The sequence below is a fragment of the Anas acuta genome, chromosome 29, assembly GCF_963932015.1.
Source record: "Anas acuta chromosome 29, bAnaAcu1.1, whole genome shotgun sequence".
Lineage (NCBI taxonomy): Eukaryota > Metazoa > Chordata > Aves > Anseriformes > Anatidae > Anas > Anas acuta.
The window spans coordinates 3,073,746-3,095,243 of NC_089007.1; the positions used below are offsets into that span (position 1 = coordinate 3,073,746).

Sequence of the window (21,498 nt, forward strand, 5' to 3'; positions counted from 1 at the left end):
ACCCTACTGGGGCTCCCCGGGCCAGATCCTGACCCTACTGGGGCTTCTTGGGCTGGATCCTGACCCTGATGGAGCTCCCTGGGCCAGATCCCGACCCTGTTGGGGTTCCCCAGGCTGGATCCTGACCATGCTGGAGTTTTTGGGGCCGGATCCTGACCCTACTGGGGGCTCCCCGGGCCGCATCCCTCCCCTGTTGGCACTCCCCAGACCAAACCTCGGCCGTGCCGGAGCTCCCCGGGCCTGCCCCTGCCCACTCTGCTCCTCCCCGGGCCGGATCCCGACCCCCCCCCCCGGGACCGCTGGGGCCGGTCCCCGCCCCGCTGCCCCCCTCCCTCCCACCCACCCCCCCCCGGGGGCCGCAGCAGCCCCGGCGCCGCCTCCATCGATCGCGGGCGGCTTCGTGGCGATGCCGCAGCACCGCGGGGCCGGGCAGGATGGGGCCAGCCCCGGGGACACCGGGGATTTTGGGGGGGGGGTTGCGGGGGGGACCCGGTGTGAGCGCCCCAAACCCCGAGCACGGCCCCACGCGGGGATACGGGGACAGAACCGTGGGGGGGGGGGGGGGGGGGGGCCCGGACACCGACACGCGTGGGTACGGCGGCGGCACCGGGGCCTGGCAGCACCGGGGGGCTGCGGGGAGGAGCCGTAACCCGGTGCCCCCCCCTCTCCCCCTCCGCCGCCCGGTGGCTGCCCAGCTCCGGGGGCGCAGCCGGACGCCACGGGGATGGGCGCGGGGGCGGGCAGGCGGGGGCGGGGACGACCGGGACGCCCCGGCGGCCCCGTGTGATGCGGAGCGAGGCGGTGGCGGTGGCGGCGGCGGCGCGGCCCTTCCCGGCGGAGCGCCGCGGTCCGGTGCGGGGCGGCCCCGCCGGGATCCCGGGGGGTGCCGCCGGGGATGTCCGGCCCGCCGCAGCCCGCCGCTCCCGGTTCCTTCCAGGTGAGCGAGCCGGAGCCTTCCCGGTCCTCCAGGGTCCGGTTGGGTTCGGCTCGGTTCCATTCGGTTCTTTTGGGGGAGGGGGGGAGGAAAGAGGGAGGGGGGCTGCCGGTAACGCCGCAGCGGCGGGGGCCGTGCCTCCCGGTACTCACCGGCCGCCCCCGCCGCTCCCCCCCCCCACACACACACCCCCCCATCCCCTCGCAGAGCCCCCGGAGGCTGCCGAAGCGCAAGAGCCGCTTCAAGCGCTCGGACGGCAGCACCTCGTCCGACACCACCTCCAGCATCCTCCGCAGGCAGGTGAGCGGGCACCGGCACCGGCACCGGCACCGGGGCGGGGCAGCCCCGCCAGCCCCGTTTTTCCCCCCCCCCCCCTCTCCTTTCCTCCCTCCCCGGCTCGCTCTCGGGGGCGGCGGCGCTGCGGCTCCGCAGTAAGGCACGGGCCGAGGGAGCGCCCGGTTCCCTTTTGTGTCCCCCCCCCAAAAAGAAAAAAAAAATCCTCGCCCCCGGTACGGCGGGGACCCGACCGGCCGGTGCTCAACCTCATCCCCCCACTCGCCCCGGGACCGGAGCCGGGCTCCGGTACCGGGCTCCGGTGGCATCGCAGCGGCTAAAAATAGCGAGTGCTGCGTCAGGGCCGGGCCGGCCCCGCCGGGCACCGGCACTGCGGCGCCGGGGGGGGGTGGGGGGGGCGGCACCGGGGAAACTGAGGCAGCGTCAGGATACCGGGGGGTGTCCCCGGGCCGCCCCCATTCCCCGCTCCCTTAGCCTGTCCCGCTCCCGTTCCGGTTCGCCCCGGTACCGGGCGCCCCCTCCCCACCCCCGCCCGGGGTACCGGGGAGCACCGGGGAGGGGATGGGGGGCGCGGGACGGCTCGGGGGGGGTCGCAGGGCGGTCGGAGCACCCGGTAACCCCCGCAGGGTGCCTCCTGCCCCCCTCCCGGTACCCCCGGAGCCCCCGGTACGCCCCATCCCCGACCCCAGCGCGGTGCCTTCAGCACCTCGGAGAGGGCCCGGGCCGGCCCCGCCGCTGCCCCGGGGCCGGTACCGGTGCCCCCCGGGACCGAACCCGTCCCCCCCCCACCCCCCCATCAGCCGGGGGCTCCCCGGTTCGGGCCGGCCCGGTGCCCTCCGGTACCCGTCCCGCCGTGCGGTAACGGGGCGGGCCGGCCCGGTCCCCCGGGAGCCGCAGCTGCCCCCCTCCTCGGGGGCGGGGGGGGCGCGGCGGGGGGGCGGGAGCGGCTCCGGCCCCGCCGCAGGGCTCGGCCCGCAGAACGGGGCTGCTGCCGGCTCGGGGCAGGACGGGGCCGCCGCCGCCGCACCGGAGCATGGAGGTACCCACGGGCCCCCCCCCAACACCGCCCCCCTCCCCGGTACCACCGGCCGAGGGGGCTCCGGGGAGGGGGGGGGAACCGGCACGGCCCCGCCGCTGCTGCCCCGGGACCCCCCCTCCCCGGTAGCCCCGTCCCGGTGCTCAGCACCGGAGCCGCTCGGGACCCCCGGCGGATAGTTGGGGGGGGGTGGGGGCACACCGGAGAGGGTCCGTAACCCCCCCCCTCGGGGAATAGGGAGCCGCCCCCCTCCCCGGTGTGTCCCCCCCCATCTCCCCCATCCCCATCCCGGTGCGGCGGGGGCGGCCCCGAGCGCGGCGGCTCCGGGAGCCCCGGGGAGGTGGCGGGGGGGGGATTGGAGGGGGGGGGGGCGGCGGGAGGCGGGGGCGGGGAGGGGCGGGGAGGGGCGGCGGAGCGGAGCGGAGCGGAGCGGGCAGGGCCAGGCGAGCCCGAGCCGCAGCCGGAACCGGAGCCGGTGCCGGTAACCGGGTGGCGGCGGTGGGGGGGCGGGGGGGGGCTCGGCTCGGCTCGCCCCGTCTATGTCGTTTTCTGACTCCAGCGCTACCTTCCTGCTCAACGAGGTACCGGCCCGGTACCGGGGTGGGGGGGGGGGGCACCGGGGGGGGGGGGACACACACCGTGATCGCGATGTGGGGACCGGGGGGAATCCGTGCGCGGCGGGGGGGGGCCGTGCCCGCTGTCACCCCTCGCCTTGTGTCGCCCCTCGTGTCCCCCCCCCCCCCTCCTCTGGCCCTTTGTTCCTCGCCGCTGTCCCCCCCCCTCCCTCGGGCAGGTGCCCCCCCCTCGAACCCCTCCGTGGCCGCGGAACCCCCCCCCCGAGGGGTTTCATGGTGGGGGGGGGGCGGTGATGGAGACGCCGCGCTGGGGATGCTGAGGGGGGGCTGATGAGATGCTGGGGGGGGTGGGGGGGAGGCGTGCTGGGGAGGCCATGTTGGGGGGGGGCCATGCTGGGAAAGCCATATTGCTTCTGTTGGGGGGGGGGGCTCTAACACCACCCCCCCGGGGATGAGCGAAGCTGAGATGCGCAGGGTGGGGGGCATGGGGGGGGGCGCGCCACGTTGCTGAGCTCAGCTCGCCAGGGCCTGGAGCTCCTCGGGGGGGGGCGGGCGGGGGGCCGCGGGGGGGGGCTCAGCCACATCCAGGCACCTATAAATATTTCACTGCAGCTTCTGCGCCTGTTCTGGGCGCAGCAGGCAGCCGCTAATTGCCGGCGGGGGGGGGGGAAAACCGGGGGGGGGCCGCACCGAGGCCCCGCACTTGGGTACCCCAGGGCTGGGGCTGGGGAACGGGGCTGGGGGGGGGCCTGGGCAGGGCCACAGCGTGGTTGAGGGGGACAGGATAGGGTCCCACGACCCCCAGCTCAGCCTTACATCCCATACTGGGGGGGGGCTCTAGGTTTTCCCCCCCCCAGCACGCGGAGCTGATGCCACGCGCGGGCTCCCAGTTTGGTGGCACCGGGGACACCGAAAGCGGGATGGGGAGGACCGGGGACCCCTTTTCTGGGCTGACCCTGCTGGCAGGGGGTGGGGGCAACATGGACACCCCCACCCCGTTGTGGGGGGGTCCCCGCAGCCCCCCCAGCACTCAGCCCCGTCCCGCAGGGCTCGGCCGACTCCTACACCAGCCGCCCGTCCCTGGACTCCGACGTGTCCCTCGAGGAGGATCGCGAGAGCGCCCGGCGCGAGGTGGAGAGCCAGGCCCAGCAGCAGCTCGAGAGGGCCAAGGTACGGGACTGGGGGGGGCTCATTTATTTATTTTTTGGGGGTGGGGGGAAGGCGCTGAGCCCCCCCCCCCCACTTTCCTCCCCAGCACAAGCCGGTCGCCTTCGCCGTGCGCACCAATGTCAGCTACTGCGGGGCGCTGGACGAGGAGTGCCCGGTGCAGGGAGCCGCCATCAACTTCGAAGCCAAAGATTTCCTGCACATCAAGGAGGTGAGACGGGGTTCATTTTTTTTTTGGGGGGGGGGGGGAGCAGGATCAGGGCCCCCCCCCAACCCGCCTCCTTCCCCCCCCCCCCCTTTTCAGAAATACAGCAATGACTGGTGGATCGGGCGCCTAGTGAAGGAGGGGGGGGACATCGCCTTCATCCCCAGCCCCCAGCGCCTGGAAGCCATGAGGCTCAAACAGGAGCAGAAAGCCAGGTAGGGAGCAGCCCCCCCCTGGTATCTTGCCCCCCCCCCCGGCCCCCACTCACCTCCTGTCTGCCCCAGGAGAGCTGGCAACGCCTTGGGCCTCGGCGACAGCGGGAACCGGCGATCGCCTCCCCCTTCCTTAGGTAAGGGAAGGTCGGGAGGTTGGGGGGGGCGTGGGGGGGTCCAGGGGACATGGGGGGGTCTGGGGGGGTCCACCGCGTTGTCACCAACCTCTGTCTTTTCTCTCTCCCCCCCCCAAGCCAAGCAGAAGCAGAAGCAGGTGAGGCCCCAGGAGAGGGCTGGGGGAGATGGGGAGGGGGCCACAGGCAGAGTTTGGGGCTGGGGGAGGGAGCTACACCCCTCTCCCCAGCTGGTTTTTGGGCTGGGGGGGGTCAGGACACCCCCATTCACCGAAATCCCCCCGGGGGTGGGATCTCAGAGCACTGATCCATCCCCACGCCCCCCCCCGCAGACGCAGCACATCCCACCCTACGACGTGGTCCCCTCCATGCGGCCGGTGGTGCTGGTGGGACCCTCGCTGAAAGGATACGAGGTATTTTTTTTGGGGGGGGGGTCCTACCACATCCCATCCTGTCTCCCCCCCCCCATTTTCTCCATGCCGGTGGCAGGCAGATGGCAGGGCCGGGGGGGGCACCGCACGACTGCCACCTCCCCGCCGCTGCCATCTGCCACCGGCTCACCGCGCGGCCGCCCCGCCGCAGGTCACCGACATGATGCAGAAAGCCCTCTTCGACTTCCTCAAGCACAGATTTGACGGCAGGTGAGGCCCCCCCCAGACCCCCAGCCCCTTCCCCTGCCACATACAGGCAGAGCAGGGCCCCCCAGCGCTGCTTCTGCCCCCCCCCTCGCAGGATCTCCATCACCCACATCACGGCCGACCTCTCCTTGGCCAAGCGCTCCATCCTCAACAACCTGGGCAAGCAGGCCATCCTGGAGCGCTCCACCACCCGCTCCAGCATCGGTGAGGGGCCAGGGGCATCGAGGGGGGTTGGGGGGGGTCTCCCCTGGGGGGTGGCGAGCCTAAAATGTCCTCTCCGCCCCTCCCCAAGCCGAGGTGCAGAGCGAGATCGAGCGCATCTTCGAGCTGGCCAAGTCCCTGCAGCTGGTGGTGCTGGACGCCGACACCATCAACCACCCGGCGCAGCTGGCCAAAACCTCGCTGGCGCCCATCATCGTCTACGTCAAGGTGTCCTCCCCCAAGGTGAGGGGGGGGCTGGGGCTCTGGGAGGGGGGGTCCCAGCTTGTCCCTAGGCTGCCATCACCCTCCTGTCCCCCCCCCACCCCCAGGTCCTGCAGCGGCTCATCAAATCCCGCGGCAAGTCCCAGGTGAAGCACCTCAACGTGCAGATGATGGCAGCGGACAAGCTGGTGCAGTGCCCCCCGGTGAGCCCTCAGCTCCCCCCCCCAAAACCCCAGGATAACACCCTGGGGGGGGCTCCCCGTGCCCTCCCTCACCCCTTCCTGCCCTTCCCCAGGAGCTTTTTGATGTGATCCTGGATGAGAACCAGCTGGAGGACGCCTGCGAGCACCTGGCCGAGTACCTGGAGGTGTACTGGCGCGCCACGCACCACCCGCCGCACGCCCCGCACGCCGTGCCCTCGCCCACCAGCCTCCCGGGCTTGCAGGTACCCACAAACCAACCCCCAAAAACACCCCTCGGGGGGGGTTAAAAGGAAAGGGGCGCCCCCTCTCCCAGCCCCGTTTCTGCCCCAGAGCCAGCAGCTGCTGGGGGAGCGGGGCGAGCACTCGCCGCTGGAGCACGACAGCCTGATGCCCTCGGACGAGGCCAGCGAGCCCTCGCCCAAACCTTGGGCGGCCTCCTCGCAGCGCGGCTCCCGGCACCTGGAGGAGGAAGAGGAGTACGGGGAGCCTTACCCCGACCTCTACCAACCCCACCGGCATCACAACAGCGGGCTGCACGGCCCCCCCGGCCCCGCCGCGCAGGAGCGCCTGCTGGAGCGCCCGCCCGAGCGCGACCACGACAGGAACTGGCAGCGCAGCCGGCCCTGGGCCAAGGACAGCTACTAGGGCGGGTGGGCAAAAGGGGAAGGGAAAAGGGGAAAAAAGGGGTTGGGGCCCCTCCCCTGGGTCCTCGCCGCCCCTTTTTACCCCAACCCCAGCCCCGCGCTGGGGGTGCTCAGACAATCTCCCCCCTTCTCTCGGGGAACTCCTCTCGGCAGCGGCAGCTTCCCGGCGCCTGGCCCCGGGCACCGTCTTCAGCCATAATAAGCACAGGAGGGGGCCGGCGGCCAGGATGCCAGGGCCCCCCCCCCCCTCAAAAAAACAAAAATCCAACCCCCTCCCTGGCTCCTGGTGACCCGAGAGCAGCCACAAGCCTTCTCCCTGCCTCAGTTTCCCCGCCTGCCCCCCCCCCCCAGCATCATTCCCCGCAGGGCAGCCGCCATCAGCAGAGGGCCCCCCCCCAAAAAAAAGAAAGGACTCATAGGCTCGGTAAAAGGGGGGGGGGCACAGTTTCAAGCAGCATCCCCCCCATCCCGCTGCCCTGAAGATGTAGGGGACAGTGACAGCGCTCACCTCCCCCCCCCGGGGCCTGTCCCCTCCCCTGCCCCTGCATGGGACCCCCCCAGGAGGAGGGGGCCGCACCAGTTGCTTCGCTCTGCACCAATTTCCCCCCCTGGCCCCCCCGTTCACAGTAGCCAAACTGCTTCCTCCCCCCGGGGACAGGGGGACAGAGGGGGACAGAGGGACCCCCTGTGGGGCTGCTGGACCCTATAGGGGGCTGCTGCCCCCCACCTGCACTCGCTGCCCCCCTCCCCACCCCCCCTGTCCCCGCACGTCACCGCCGTCCTGTAAATACAGCGCCCACGGCCCTCGGCCCTCGGCCGGCGGCTGCTCCCCCCGCAGGGAGCCGTCCCCAGCCGGCGGAGGGGAAGGGGTGGGAGCCACAGATTTGTTATAATTTCTTTTTGTAGAAAGCACTGAATTGCCCTGTAACTTGTTTCAGAAACACGAGCGTGCTCGGAGGCAGCGGCGTGGTGGTTTTCTGGCGGTTGGGGAAGGGGGAAAAGCTGAATCGGGGGGACTGCAGGAGCCGGGGGTGGGTGACGGACGGGTCCCGGGCTCTTCTTTTAGGGGCACAGCCACCTCCGAGCACCTCAGGGTGCAGGGAGAGGCCGGCGAGGACACGAGGAGGTGCCACAGGAACAGAGAGCACGGGGAGGCGACGTCTGGCAACGCTGCTGCAGGTTTATTCCTGCAGCTTGGAGGTTTTGCTAAAAAAGGGAGGAAAGGAACACAGCTCCAGGGACAGCCCCGGCTACAAACCAGCGCAAGGATCCCAACCCCGACCCTGCCTGGGGAACAGGGGGGCAGGGAGGAACCTGCCCCCAAAAAGCCTCCGGCAGCCCCACAAGTCCACGGTGAACGCAGGGAGAGGGAGTGGGAGCACACAGGGGACGTTTCGGGGCAGTCCCGGCCCCAATCCCTGCTGTCAGCAGTCCTGGCTGCACCGGGGCCTGGGGTTTGGGGGAAGGAGCAGCCAACAAAGTCCCGGCGGCCCTCGGTGGCCCTGCTGTCCCCAAAGGGGTGGCCGAGAGACGAAAACCATCCCCGGGGCCTCAGGCGAAGATGGTTTCCTCCCGCCTCTTCTTGGTGAGGATGGTGCCAGGCTTGTGCTGGGCGTCGGGGTGGTTGGCCAGCTCGGGGGGGCAGGAGGAGACGGGGCTCTCCAGGATGGCCTGCTTCAGGTCGTAGAAGACGGTGGAGTCCTCCTTGGTGAGGAAGGTGATGGCCACGCCGCTCTTCCCCGCGCGGCCCGTCCGCCCGATGCGGTGGATGTAATCTGCAGGGGGGTGGGAGAGTCAGGCAGGGCCACCCCACCCCGTGCCCCGTGCCAAAAATGAACCATCCTAGCCAAAACCAGGCCTCGGACTCACCCTCGATGTTCTTGGCCATGTCGTAGTTGACGACCATGGAGACGTCGTGGATGTCGATACCACGGCCGGCCACGTCCGTGGCCACCAGGATGTCCTTGGCCCCAGCCTTCAGGTTGGAGAGGGCGAACTCTCGCTGCTCCTGCCCTTTGCCGCCGTGCAGGGTGCAGGCGTTGTACTGCAGGACGAGAAGGGGGTCAGCAGGGGGTGGAAATGGGGACTGGGAGGACCGGAGGGGAGCTGGGGGGTGTCCACGCTCCCATTGTACTGTCATGGGGTGGAGGACCATGCAGGGACACCAGGGACAGGACTGGGGCAAAGCCCTGTGATGATTTGGGCACTGGGACCTGTGGGGCCTGGGGACAGCACCACAAAATGCAAAAGCTTCTGGTTGAGGGATGGAGAGAGGGAGACAGGCTGTGGGATGACAACCACTGCCAAAATGTGAGGCCCCCACTCACCCCCATCTTCTCCAGCGACTTCGCCAGCACGTCGCAGCCCTTCTTCTGGTTGACAAAAATGATAATGGGCGGGTCGAAGCCCTGCTCCAGAATGGCTAACAGCTTCTTCCTGTTGGGAGGAGGAGAGTTAGGCACGGGGGGAGAAGCTGCGGTGCCCCCTGAGAGCCGTTCCGCTCTCCAGGATCCCACATTTCCCCCCTCCACGGAGCTCTCTCACCCCCAAAACGCCCCCGACCCCCCTGAGCCCCCTCCTCTCCGCACCTCTTCTCCGACTCCGACATGAGGAAGACCTTCTGCTCCACCCGCTCGTGCGGCTTGCCGGCGGAGCCGATGTAAACCACAGCCGGGCGGCGGAGGTAGCTGCGGGCCAGGCGCTCCACCGCCGGCGGCATGGTGGCCGTGAACATCACGGTCTGCGAGGGATCAGAGCAGTGAGCAGAGGCCCCGTGGGGTGGGAACGCAGCCCCAGCTCTCTCATCCCGGTCCCCAAAGCCCCCAAATTGTCCTTTTTCCATCCCGCAGCCTGGAGGCGGCACCCTAAATTCCACTCCAGGCTCCTGCCCGCACCCACCTGCCTGTACTTGTGCTTCCCCGACTCGAAGTTGGCCAGCATCTTCTCGGGGTCCTCGGCCTCGTCCGTGTCGGGTTTCTGGTTGGTGACGGGCATGTGCTCCAGGATCTTCTGCACGTCGGGCTCGAAGCCCATGTCGATCATGCGGTCCGCCTCGTCCAGCACCACGTAGGTGCAGCGGCTCAGCACCAGGTAGCGATTCTCCAGCACGTCGATCAGACGCCCCGGCGTGGCGATGACAATCTGGGGGCCAGAGGGTTGATGTCCACGGCCTGGTTGGGACCTGGCCCCTACAGGGGGGCTGGCGCTGCCCCCAGAGCCCCCCACAGGACCCTGCGGAGCCTCCTGACCCTCACCTCGCAGCCCATGCGCAGGCGGAAGCCTTGGTCCTCGCGGGAGATGCCTCCGATCACGGCCACCGTGCGGATGCCCAGCGGCTTCCCAAACTTGATGGTTTCCTCCTCGATCTGCTGGGCCAGCTCTCGAGTAGGGGCCAAGATGATGGCGTAGGGACCTTGGTCTGACTCCTCGATCCTGCGAGCAGGAAGGATACAGCCACGGGGACGCAGTGACCCCCTCCGCAGCATCCCCGTGCCCCATCCCAAATCATCCCCGTGCCCCCCGTGCCACCCACCGGTCGATTTTGGGCAGGGTCGTGATCCAGACGAGCAGGGGGATGAGGAAAGCGGCCGTTTTGCCGCTGCCTGTCTCAGCCACGCCGATGATGTCGCGGTTCTGCAGGCCGATGGGGATGGCCTGGCGCTGGATGGGGGTGGGCTCCTGGAGAGAGGGGAGAGGCAGGTTTGGGAGCAGAACTTCCCCCTTGCATGAATCACCCCCAAAAAAAGACCCAGGAGCACCGATCCTGCGAGCCAGCTCCCCACGAGGGCCCCTGCTCCCCGTGCCCACCTTGTAGCCGCACTTGTCGATGACCTCCAGGATGTGGGGAGGGAGGGATGAGTCCTTCCAGGAGCGGATGGGGTTGGGGATTTTGCCCCCTTTGGTGGTGATGCTGTAGTCCTCGCGGAAAATCCGCCAGTCCCTGTCTGTCATCTCGTCCAGCTTCTTCTGGGACCAGTGGCGGTCGTCCCAGCGCTGCTTGGCCTCCTTCTTCCGCAGCTTCCGCAGCCTGGCCCTGAGTGGGGGGCGGAAAAAGGGGACAGGGTTCACCCCACACCTCTGGGGACACGGGATTTGTCCCTCCACCTCCAGAGGGACACGCTGCAGCCCGCTGCCACCCCCCAGCTTCTCCCCAGAGCTAAGCACACTCACTCCTCCTGCTCCTTCTCCTCCAGGGTTCGCCTCTTTTCCATCAGGTCCCCGTAGAAACGCGACTGCTCCCTCTTCTGCTGCTTGAGGTCGATCCCTGCGATGAAGCCCCGGCCCAGCAGCTGCACTTGGTGCCGTTCCTTGTACCTAGGGGAGGGCAGGAGCGTTAGGAGGAGGGCTGGGGCTGCCCAGCACCCCCCTGGGGCACCCCAACACCCCCCTGGGGAACCCCAGCACCCCCCTGGGGCACCCCCAGGCCCTCACAGCGGGTTGTAGTCGATGGAGGTGTCCTCCGAAGCGTCCCACTCGAAGACAAACTTGCGGTCGTTCAAGTGCCGCGTCCGTCTCCGCTTCTTCACCCCTCCCAGGTAGCGCTCCTGCGGGCAGCAGAGCATCAGCAGGGCAGGAACCCGGGCGTTCCGGCCCCAAGAGTTGCCCCCGAGGCCAGTCCCCGAGCGGCACCTTGATGGCGTGGAGCTCTTTGCTTTTGTCTTTCTCCTCCCGGATCTTCTGCCTGCCCTCCTCGTCCTCCGTGCCGTTGGTCTCCCGCTCCATGCGCTCCCGGCGCTCCCTGCGCTCACGCTCCTGGGGGTCTTCTGGGGAGCAGGGGAAGGACCTCAGAGGGGCCCAGCGCCCCCCAACGAGGCTGGGGAGGCTTCCAGGGGGGGTCCCAGCACAGCCCCTGGCACCCAGCAGGCAGGGACGACACCTTACCTAGCATCTTCCTCCCCATTTCCTGGAACTGCTTCCTCTTCTTCCTCTCCTCCTCCAGCAGCCGCTGCCGCTCCTCCACCTCCTGCTGCCGCCGCCGCAAAGCCTCGGCCTCCCGCTCTGCCTTGGACAGGAATTTGGGCTGTGGAAGGAAAAAAAAGGCTCAAACCTGGCCTGGCCCCACTCCAGCCACCCATTCCGTACAGCTGCCACAGCCAGGACTCTGTGGGAAGGGAGGGCTCCCCCTCCTACCTTCGCTTCTGCCTCCTCCTCAGCTTTCTTCTTCGCCAGCAGCTCCTCCAAGGACAGGGGCTGGGCCTGAAAATGTGGGGCCGGATCGTTAACAGCCCCCGGGGGGGGCAGTTTGCTTCAACAGAGGCACCCCGAGTGCTGCAGGAGCTGCAAACCAAGGCCCCGCTCCTCACCTTCTCCTTCTTCAGCGCGTTCTCCTCCTCTTCCTCCAATTTCCTTGAGTCCCGCTCCTTCCGGGACTTCGAGTCCTTGCCCCTGCTTGGGGACAAGCTTCCCAAAAAAACGGGGAGGGGGGAAATCAGGCATTGAACACAGCCCCAGGCCCACCCGGTCCCCTCCGATGGGGGAAATCCCCCCGGAGCAGAGCCCGGGATGCTGCCACCCCGCAGCAAAGCGGGGCCGCAGCCCCCCCGAGACGAGAGGACGCTCACCTGGAGCGCTTCCTGTCCTTATCCCGCCGGTGCCCATCCTTCTCCCGGTCCCGGTCCTTCTTGCCCCGGTCCCGATCTCGGTCTTTGTGCCGGCGGTCCCTGCAGAAGGGGACGGGGACGGTAACGGTGAGACCCCCGTGTCCACCTCCTCAGCCCCTCCTGAGGCTTCCACGGACCCCCGAGGGGGGAGAACGGTTCGCTAAGAGGCTCACGGTGCTCACCTATCTACCGACTTGGAGCGGGACCGGGAGCGGGAGCGGCTGCCTCGCCTCCTGTCCCGGGACCGGTGCCGTTTCCTATCCTTGCCGGGGGACCCCTTGCGGTCCCGGTCGCGGTCCCTGTCCCGGTCGCGGTCCCTGTCCGGGGACCGGGAGCGTTTCCTCTCTTCCTTGACGGGCGACGCGTCCCGGTCCTTCTTGTCCGCCACTTCTCCAGCCATCTGCGGGACGGGGGCTCAGCGGGGGCCGCCGGGGGGGGACGAGGAACCGGAGGGGGACACCGGGAACCGGGCAGAACCGGGGGGACAACCGGGGGCCGGGGGGGACCCGGGACTGGGCAAAACCGGGCACCGGGCAGAACCAGGGGCCAGGGGGGGACACCGGGGGCCGGTGGGGGGGGGGCACCGGGAGGAACCGGGAGTTGAGGGGGGGGGCACCGGGGAGAAACGGGGGTCGTTAGGGGGCACCGGGGACCAGGCCCTGCCTGCGAGCCCGGCTCGGGAAAGGGAACAGCAGGGTCCTGCAGCCTCCCCCCGGTCCCGGGAGGATCCCCGGGGCCTTCCTGCCTGTCCCCGGCCCCGTCTCACCGCCGCAGGCCTCAGCTCCGCCGCGCCGCCATCACCGCCGCCATAATCGCCGCCGAGCGCCGCGGGGCACGCCGGGAAAGCGAGTCCCGGGGACTGCAACTCCCAGCAGCCCGCGCAGCGAACCCCTCGCAAACGGACTACAACTCCCAGCAGCCCCCGCGGCCTCCCCGTTCCGGTACCCTCAGGCCTAGGCAGGCCCTGCGCTGGCCCAGGGATCCCCCGGCGGCCCAGATCCGTCCAGTTGATTATTTTATCAATTAATAAAAGCCTCACATTGATTGTTTTATCCATTAATAAAGTCTTACATTGAATATTTTCTCAATTAATAAAAGCCTCACATTGGTGGTGTTATCAATAAGTCTCACATTGATTGTTTTCTCACTTAGTACAAAAATCCCACGTTGATTATTTTCTCACTTAATAAAATTCTCACGTTATTTTATCACTTAACAAGTCTCACATTGATTATCAATTAATAAAAGCCTCACATTGGTTATTTTATCTCTTAATAAAAGTCTCACATTGATTATTTTGTCAATCAATAAAAGTCTCCCATTGATTATTTTATCAATTAATTAATAAAAGCCTCACATTGATTGTTTTATCAATTAATAAAAGCCTCATATTGACCGTTTTATCACTTAATAAAAATCTCACATTGATTGTTTTATCACTTAATAAAAAATTCACGATTATCATATCAATTAATAAAAGCCACACGTTGATTATTTTATCACTTAATAAAAGGCTGACGTTGATTTTTTTATCGTTTAATTAATAAAAACCTCCCATAGCACTGGTGGGATCTGTTAAACGCCGTCTCCTTGTGGACAAGGTGCTGAGCACCAGGGAGGGCAAAATCCCAAACCCTCCGTCACCCAACGCTCCGTTTCAGGCCCCCGCAGTCCCCATGGGTGAGCCACAGAGCAAGGGCTCTGCTCAGGCCGCCCATAAAACCCAGGAGTTTGGGATTTTTACAGTATCGGGTGAGCCCTGAAGCTTCCCTGGGTGTAACTGCTGTCGTTCGGGATTTCAAACATCAGGGGTTTATTCAGGAAACTAATTCCTGGGAAACTCCCCCTGCTCCTGACTGTACCCAGCACCTGGTGGTGCTCAGTGTGTTATTCAACTCGTAATTTCTCAAGCAGATAAGGAACGAGATGGTTGGTATTGCTTACAGCACCCTCAGTCACTGGGGGCAGAATTTGGGTGTTTGGCAGAACCCGGTCCCCGAACACCTCGGTGCCGACCTAATCTGGCACCCCGAGCCCCAGCCCCACAAATTATCGACCACCTTTTAAAGCCCACAGCTCATTAGGGTGCCCCAGGGCCCAACTTCAACCTGTGCGGGGATTACAAGCAATCATAATTAGTCTTTGCGTTAGAATTGAACCCAAACACGATTTCAATTAAAATGTAACACCACAACATGAGCTCGTGATGATTCTGACCTAGAAACCTCGTGGACCTGTAATAATGAATCAGCAATTACTAGTGATGATGTTTTTGATGGTCTGGAACTCCGGAACCTTAGATTGAGTTGTTAATAACGTGAATTACCAAAGATACCCTAATTTCACTCATCCTGGTCCTACACGCTGTAGTCTACAGCGCAACGGCTGGCCAAGCACTGATAACAACTGGGAAATACACAGACCTGACAACGTATATGCATGGATAGGTCACAATCCCTTCTGGACAATCCAATTAAGCCCAAAAAGCCTAAAAAAATCCCGTTGTTCTTCCAAGCCGTGGTGCTGGCTGCCAACAGCGCAATGACTCCTGGCAAAGCTGGCGACGAACGGCTCAGCGCCGGGGAGCCTCCTGCCGCAGCGGGCGGGCGCCTGCACCGCAGCACGCCTTGCTCCCCAGACACTTCCAGCTCCAAAATTTAATATTTTAACTTTCTACGCAGCCACGGGGTGACGTAGTAAGCACCAAGTGTCTGACCCCGCAGCGGGAAGGCCAAGTTGTTGGGTTTTGCACGTCTCCATGTGGTGGCAGGAGACCTGGACAGGGCAGGATTTGTGCTGGGAGTCCAAATCCTCAGACTCGTCAAGGAGAGCACCAGAGAGCTCCGTCCATCAGCAACGGGCCCTGCTTTCTGGTTCCATACTGATAAAACCCCAAAATAACACATGTGTGTACCTACAAGTAAATAATTGTAACTGAACACTGGCTTTATTGGCAACGTTTTTATAAAAAGGAAAAAAAAAAGAAAAAAAGCCTCTGTGTCCTTGGGTATTATAGAATCCCACAAACCCACTACTGTGACACCCCCCAACACCCCACTGCTCCATGCGAGCCCCACAACCAGCACAGCATCCAGCCCCAACCCCCTAACCCTACAATTACCCCCCCCACCGTCACCTCCCCCCCATCCCCAAGCTGTCCCCTTGCTGGGGGACCAGGTAGAGCCATGGGGCAGCAGGAGACCCCTATAGGGACCCTTATGGGGTACCCGAGGCTGCCCCACAGTGCCCAGGCAGAGCCCTGGCCCAGCCCGGGGGGGGGCCCACACAGCTCCAGGACTCCCACCCCACCCCAGGGACTTTACCCTGGGTCACCCTACGTCACCACCCATGGGTGACAGCGCAGCCAGCTGCTGGCATCGCGTCACCTTTCCCTGCTGGCACCCCAGGAAGGACCCTGCCCTGGGGAGTGCCACGGCTGAACCCCCCCCCGCCCCCCCCAAAACACAGCACCAGGCACCTGCTGCACGTGGGTAGTTGTTATATATTTTTTTTCCGATAATAAATAAGCTTTTTAATAACACTGAACATTGAACAGAGTCACCCCAAGAGACAGTCTATAAAACAGCCGCCCCCTCCCCGGAGCCCCGCTCCCCACACTGGGGCTGGAGGGAGGGGTGGGGGGGCCACCCCGAGGCATCTCGGGGCCAAGCAGCAGATGAGGAATGGGGCAGAGCCGGACACCAACTGGGCATTCAAAGAAAAAAAAGGATGAGTCCGTGGATGAATCCCGCTGGGCCGGGGGCTCGGGAGCAGCCACCGAGCAAGGTCCCTCCCCAGGTGTCCCCCCCCCCAAAACCCGATACACACACACACACGGCAGCTCTGGGGGGGCTGCCCCCCAGCCCCGGGGCCCCAGCACGCACTGGTGGGGGAAGCGGTGTGATGGGAGGGCGGCGAGCACCCCATCCTCCTCGGGGGGGGCACCGCAGCCCCATTTGGCCCCCAGCCTGTCCCAGGCACTGGGGGCTCGGCGAGGGGGTGCGGGGGAAGGCATCCCTGTGTCCCCCCCCCCCCCCTCACATGACGGAGCAGCTTTTTGCCTTCTCCTTCTTGAAGGCGGAGGAGATGAGCTCGGAGCGGCTGGGCAGGTGCAGGAGTCTCTTGGAGAGGCTTCGTGCGGGACTTTTGGGGGGCTGCGGGGGGGCTTTGCTGAGGCAGATGCCGGACACGGTCCGGAAGATGCTGTGGACGCTTTTCTCCGAGGTGAAGGCCGAGCACTCCAGGTAGCTCTCGGCTCCCAGCTGCTTGGCCATGGCGCAGCCCTGAAACCCAACGCGGCGTCAGGCCGGCACGGCACCCCAAAAACACCCCCCTCACCCCATCCCAGCGCCCCCCCCCCACCCCCTCCAAACCTGCTCGTAGGAGATGGGTGCCTGCTTCTGATGGGAGAGCTCCATCAGCGTGCTCAGGTCCGTCCGCAGGTCTGTCTTGCAGCCGATGAGCAGCACCCGCGTGCTGGGGCAGTAATCCAGGATCTCCGTCTTCCACTGCGGGGCACGGAGCTGGCATCAGTTGAGGGAACCCCAAGGTAACCCCAAAACACCCCCCCCCCCCCAATTTTCTAGGATATAGGGAAGCAGGGGAAGAAGGCACCCACGGGGACCGGGTGCCCCCCACCTTCTTGGATGCGCTGTCCAAGGTTTCGGGGCGGCTGATGTCGAAGCAGAGCAGGACGGCGTCCGAGTCGCTGTAGCAGAGGGGCCGCACGTTGTCATAGTAGGGGGAACCTGCGGGGAGAAGGGGGTGTCACCGCACTGCCACCCCCCCCCCCCATGAGGCCACATGCAGTCCTAGAGGGTTTCCTTCCCCAAAAAATGCCTCCGGTGCTCCCCCCCACCCCACTGAAGTCCCCATCGGCCCTAACGAGGCAGCAGCAAACGGATCCCGCGGCATTTATATAACGGCCCTGCAGCAGCCGGGGGTGTGGGGGGGGGGGGCAGCCAGGACCGGGGCGGGGGGGGGGGGCGGCTGCCACCCCCACGGGGTCCCCGGGGAGCCAAGGCCACCGGCACCATGCGGGGGACAGCTGGGGGAGGGGGTTGCGGGGGTGGCAGGGTGCTCCCTTGGGATATGGGGGAGGCCCGGGTGCCCCCCCCCCCCCCGCGTTGTGTCCCCCCCCCCCCATCCCGACCCCAAAAGGCCTCGGAGGGGTTTTGCAGCCCAGACGCTCCGTGCGCGGAATAGCAAAGAGGCTGCGCCAGCGCATCGCCATGGCAACGCAGGGATGGCGGGTGGTGGGGACCCCCCCTTCAACCGGGGGGGGGACACACTGCAGCACCAGGGCAGGGCTGTCCCGCACCCCCCCACACAGCCTGGACACCCCCCCCCCCAACCCTTTGGGGATGCCCAGGGGGAGGGAGATGCCAGGACCCACCATTATCCCCCCCCCAAAATCCCCCAGGGATGATGTGGGGGGGGGGGCTCTGGACCTGGAGGGGGGGTCCTATGGGTGCTCAGCACCCCCCCAAACAGGACCTAGCCTTGCCTTTCCCCCACCCTATGTCAGTGCCTTCCCACTGAGCCAGCCCCCAGGGACCCCCCCCCCAAATCCCTCAGCCCCCAGAATTAGGGCACCCCCCAGCCAACCTCCCCCCCCGCTATGTGTCCCCCCCCCCCCAAAACCGCAGCATCCCCACTGCGGGGCTGCCTCTGCCGCAGCCCCCTCTGCCGCCCCCCCAACCCCATTTGTAGCCCCCCCCAGCCCCAAAACCTCCCTCCCCCAAAAAAAAAACCGCCGCCCCCCCCCCCCCCCCGGGGCCGGAGCTGCCCCCGCTCCGCAGCGCTCCCCCGGTACGCCCCAGCTCCCGGTACCGGAGGAGCATTTATCGCCCCCCCCCCCGGTACATGACCGCCCCCTCCCGGTACCGGAGGTGTCCCAGAGGCTCAGCTCCACCCGCTGCTCCTCGCTGACCAGGCAGGCCGTGTAGTTCTCGAACACGGTGGGCACGTACGTCTGCAACGGTACCGGCACGGTCAGCGCCCGGTAAACGGTGCCCGGTAAACGGTGCCCGGTAAACGGTGCCCGGTAAACGGTGCCCGGTAAACGGTGCCCGGTAAACGGTGCGAGGCTCACCTCGGGGTAGCAGTCCTTGGCCAGCACCTGCAGCATGGCCGTTTTGCCGCACTGCACGTCGCCCACCAGCACCAGCTTGCACCGAGCCGGTGCCGCCGCCGGCGGCCTCCGTTCCCGCATGGCGGCGGCAGCGCGAGCGGAGCCCTCCCCGCTCCCACCCGCCCGCCAACCCCGCGCCCGAGCCGCCGCAGCGCCTTTATATACCCCCGCCGCCCGCCGCGCCCCGCCCACGGCGGCTCCCGCTAGCCAATCGCTGTGGAGGCGCCCGGGATCCCGGCCAATAGAGAAGCGTCGGATGGCAGCGTGGCCACGCCCCCTGGACCGCGAGGGCGCTCCTCCGAGCTAGGGGGCGCTCTTCCGACTGCGTCCCCTCGGCTCCCGGAAGTGGGGCCGGGCCGGACAGGAAGTGGCCGTTGCTAGGAGACCGCTGCGACGCCGGCAGCGGGGTCGGGGGCGTTGGGAGGCCGCATCCGGTACCGGGACGGCGCCGGGGGGGGGACGGGGGGGGCACCATGCCGGTGGCGGGGGAGGACCGGCTCCTGCAGCTGCAGAGCCAGGCGCTGGCCGAGGAGGAGGCGGCCAAGGCGAGGGGGGAGCTGCTGGTCAGGTTCCTGAAGGTGAGGGAGGGGCACGGGGGGGGGGGGGTCTTGAGGGGGTCTCGGGGGATCAGGGGGGGTCCGGGGGGCCCAGGGGGTCTCGGGGGGTTCCCAGGGGGTGGCCTGGGGGGGTCCTGAGGGTATCCAGGGGGGTCCCTGGGAGGTCGAGGGGGGTCCTGGGGGGTCCCGGGGGGGTCTGGTGGGGGGGGGGGGATCCCGGGGGGGGTCCTGAGGGTATCCAGGGGGGGTCCCTGGGAGGTCGAGGGGGGTCCTGGGGGGTCCCAGGGGGTCTGGTGGGGGGGGGGAGGGGATCCCGGGGGAGGCCCGAGGGAGTCCTGGGGGGGGGGGGTCCAGGGGATCCTGGGGGGGTCCCAGGGGGATCTGGAGGGGGTCCCCGGGAGTGGCCTGGAGGGGACCCGGGGAGTGCCAGGGGGGTCCTGGGGGGGTCCTGGGGGGATCCAGGAGGGGTCCCGGGGGGTCTGCAGCTCACGCCCCCCCCCCCCAGGACAAGCTGGCCAAGGAGGAGCGCAGCAGCGCCCTGAGCCTCCACAAGCTCAGCGCCCAGTGGCGGGGGGTGCTGCGGGAGGTGAAGGAGAAGGAGCTGCGCGAGGACATCGCCGTGCTCAGCCAGGCCTTCGCCCGGGTGCTGGACTGCAAGGACAGCGTCATCAAGGTGAGTGAGGGGGCTGGCGGGCAGGGGGGGGCGCCGTGCCGGGACCCCCGGCGTGATGCCCCCCCCCCCCTGCTGCAGTCCCTGGTCACAGACGTGGAGGAGGCGGAAGCACAGCACGCCCGGGCGCTCGGCAGCCACCTGCAGAACATCGAGCGCCTGCTGCAGCTTCAGCGCTGCCGCCTGGCCTGCCTGCAGGAGGGATTCGACGCCCAGCTGAAGGCCCTGGAGGCCGAATTTGAGACGGAGAGGTATCGAGAAGGGGGAGGGGGACAGCAGTGGTACCTGTTGGGTGTCCTGCTGGGTGCTGAGCCCGCTCCCGGCCCGATCCCGACGGCTGCGGCTGCTCTTGGCGCGTCCTCGCCTCTGTCCCGTGCTGCTCTCAGCAGCTCCCCGGTGATTTCCCCCCAGGAAAGCCATCCTGGAGCAGCACGAGGAAGAAATCCGCTACCTGCAGGACGTGGTGCTGGCCCTGGAGCAGAACTACGCCCAGGACGATCACGAGGCCACGCTGAATTTCCAGAGCGCCCGGGACAACATCAAGAGCAAGGCACGAGGAACCGGCCGGGCTCTTCAGTGTCCCACCGAGTAGCTGGCTCTGTCGAGGAGGTTTTTAGGGGTCAAGAGAACACGGTGGGGTCCGGACAGCTGAAGGGAACCCGCTGCTCTCTGTCCCCAGAGCCTGCAGGAGAAGCAGTACAGCCGCCTGCAGCAGAGTGGGAAGATGGAGGCGCTCTGGGAGCAGTTCCATGCCGCCATGCAGAGCTACGCCGAGGCCACCGAGCACCAGAAAACGGCCTTCGAGGGGCTGAAGCAGAAGGATGAGAAGAGCTCCAGGGAGATAGAGATGCAGGCAAAGAAGCTGCAGAAACTCCAGGTGGTGCCAAAGGGCGGGTGGGGACCCCAGGAGCAGGGACACCCCATCCTGTCCTGCTCACGGCTCCTCTGCCTCTAGGATTTGGTGGCGGCCACCAAGGCTCGGCTCGCGGCTCAGCTCCGGGACAACGAGGAGCGGAACCGGCGCGCGCGGGAGGAGAAGGAAGCCGTGCTCAGGCAGCTCCAGGAGCTCAAGAACAAAATGAACCAAGCCCGGGCCGAGGCCCACGACAACCTGGCCAGGCTCACGGCGCAGAGCAACGCCGCCCTGAAGGCGCTGGCACAGGTTGTGGGGAAGGTGAGGCCGGGACCACCCCTCACGAGGCCTGGGGTGCCACCGTCCCCTCTCCCTGCCCCTTTTTCTCCTTCCTCCTCGCAGGCAGAGCGCGTCCTGCGGCTGGCCGAGATGTGCCGCCGGCTGGAGACGGAGGTGGAGAAGGTGCTGCCCTTCTACCCGTCCTCGCTGGCCGAGGGGGAGCTTTTTGACGCCGACAGGGTTCTCAAGGAGGAACCCGCGGAGCCTCTGGCCCTGGTGAGGAGGCTGCGGTGGGCTCTGAGGGACAGAGGTCCCTTGGGGGCAGCCTGGCTCGCTCACGGGCAGCTCCAGGAGCCGCTGCCCTTCTCTCCCTGCCTCTCTCCCAGGCCTTGCAGGATTACGTGGGGCTGGAGCGCTTCTGGCAGCGCTTCAACAAGGCGAGGCTGGAGGAGCAGGCGCTGGCGCGGGAGCGGGCGGCCGCGAGCCACCAGAACCAGCGGCTGCGGGGGCTGCTCCAGCAGTACCTGGAGGGGCTCTCCGTCAGCCCCGAGGTGCTCAGCAAGCCCAACCCGCTGCTGGCCATCGAGCACAAGAGCCGTGTCCCCCGATTCCCCCCCAGACCCCGTCCCCAGCTCTGACGGCACCGGCTGGAGCTGAGAATTGGCCTAACTGTCCCGCGGAACGGGGTGCCTGGTGCTCAGGGGCACCGTGAAGCTGACATAAAAGAGCTAAACTGTGCCCAAAACGTCTTCCGGGTCTTATTTCTGCTCACGCAGAGCTTTGTTGGATGAGCTCGGTCCTGTCAGTGCTCTCTCAGCTCCGAATTTTCTGCTCCTTGGCTCAACCACGTCCCAAGGCAGGCGGGGAGCGCCAAGCTGGGGGCGCTGAGCCCCCTCTCTCTGCTCTTATTCCCCCACACACACCCCTTGAGGCAGACAGAG

The 21,498-nt window shown here is 67.0% G+C and overlaps 4 protein-coding genes across 8 annotated transcripts; 2 read left to right on the top strand and 2 right to left on the bottom strand.

The window, feature by feature from the left end:
- Positions 1 to 644: 644 nt before the first annotated feature.
- CACNB3 (calcium voltage-gated channel auxiliary subunit beta 3) lies at positions 645 to 7,422 on the top strand. Of its 4 annotated transcripts, none has more exons than XM_068663605.1 (14): positions 653 to 937; positions 1,142 to 1,234; positions 3,887 to 4,009; positions 4,095 to 4,217; positions 4,311 to 4,426; positions 4,499 to 4,560; positions 4,678 to 4,697; positions 4,890 to 4,970; positions 5,140 to 5,198; positions 5,290 to 5,399; positions 5,488 to 5,639; positions 5,726 to 5,821; positions 5,914 to 6,063; positions 6,152 to 7,422. In XM_068663605.1, the coding sequence occupies exons 1-14, from the start codon at positions 896 to 898 to the stop codon at positions 6,464 to 6,466; spliced, it is 1,542 nt and encodes a 513-aa protein (XP_068519706.1). In that variant the 5' UTR covers positions 653 to 895; the 3' UTR covers positions 6,467 to 7,422. The 4 variants fall into 4 exon arrangements, with proteins under 4 accessions (XP_068519704.1, XP_068519706.1, XP_068519705.1 ...); XM_068663604.1 differs by having other exon boundaries at positions 665 to 937; positions 4,496 to 4,560; XM_068663603.1 differs by having other exon boundaries at positions 645 to 937; positions 4,095 to 4,426; positions 4,496 to 4,560.
- A 203-nt stretch (positions 7,423 to 7,625) lies between these two features.
- On the bottom strand, positions 7,626 to 12,990 carry DDX23 (DEAD-box helicase 23). Of its 2 annotated transcripts, none has more exons than XM_068663600.1 (17): positions 12,832 to 12,990; positions 12,248 to 12,465; positions 12,027 to 12,125; positions 11,769 to 11,865; positions 11,596 to 11,661; positions 11,347 to 11,485; positions 11,095 to 11,225; positions 10,897 to 11,009; positions 10,636 to 10,779; positions 10,273 to 10,498; positions 9,998 to 10,143; positions 9,720 to 9,897; positions 9,364 to 9,606; positions 9,054 to 9,205; positions 8,793 to 8,901; positions 8,335 to 8,509; positions 7,626 to 8,240 (listed from the first exon to the last, which is right to left on the bottom strand). In XM_068663600.1, exons 2-17 carry the CDS (start codon positions 12,463 to 12,465, stop codon positions 8,017 to 8,019), a joined length of 2,460 nt encoding a protein of 819 aa, XP_068519701.1. In that variant the 5' UTR covers positions 12,832 to 12,990; the 3' UTR covers positions 7,626 to 8,016. The 2 variants fall into 2 exon arrangements, with proteins under 2 accessions (XP_068519701.1, XP_068519699.1); XM_068663598.1 differs by having other exon boundaries at positions 11,095 to 11,228.
- Positions 12,991 to 15,547: 2,557 nt separating this feature from the next.
- Positions 15,548 to 18,339, bottom strand: RND1 (Rho family GTPase 1). The gene is made up of 5 exons (XM_068663385.1): positions 18,160 to 18,339; positions 17,952 to 18,039; positions 16,704 to 16,813; positions 16,439 to 16,573; positions 15,548 to 16,348 (listed from the first exon to the last, which is right to left on the bottom strand). Exons 1-5 carry the CDS (start codon positions 18,277 to 18,279, stop codon positions 16,103 to 16,105), a joined length of 699 nt encoding a protein of 232 aa, XP_068519486.1. The 5' UTR covers positions 18,280 to 18,339; the 3' UTR covers positions 15,548 to 16,102.
- Positions 18,340 to 18,568: 229 nt separating this feature from the next.
- Positions 18,569 to 21,295, top strand: CCDC65 (coiled-coil domain containing 65). Its single transcript, XM_068663389.1, has 8 exons — positions 18,569 to 18,776; positions 19,261 to 19,428; positions 19,507 to 19,676; positions 19,837 to 19,975; positions 20,105 to 20,302; positions 20,381 to 20,599; positions 20,681 to 20,833; positions 20,944 to 21,295. The coding sequence occupies exons 1-8, from the start codon at positions 18,672 to 18,674 to the stop codon at positions 21,193 to 21,195; spliced, it is 1,404 nt and encodes a 467-aa protein (XP_068519490.1). The 5' UTR covers positions 18,569 to 18,671; the 3' UTR covers positions 21,196 to 21,295.
- The last annotated feature ends 203 nt before the right edge of the window (positions 21,296 to 21,498 follow it).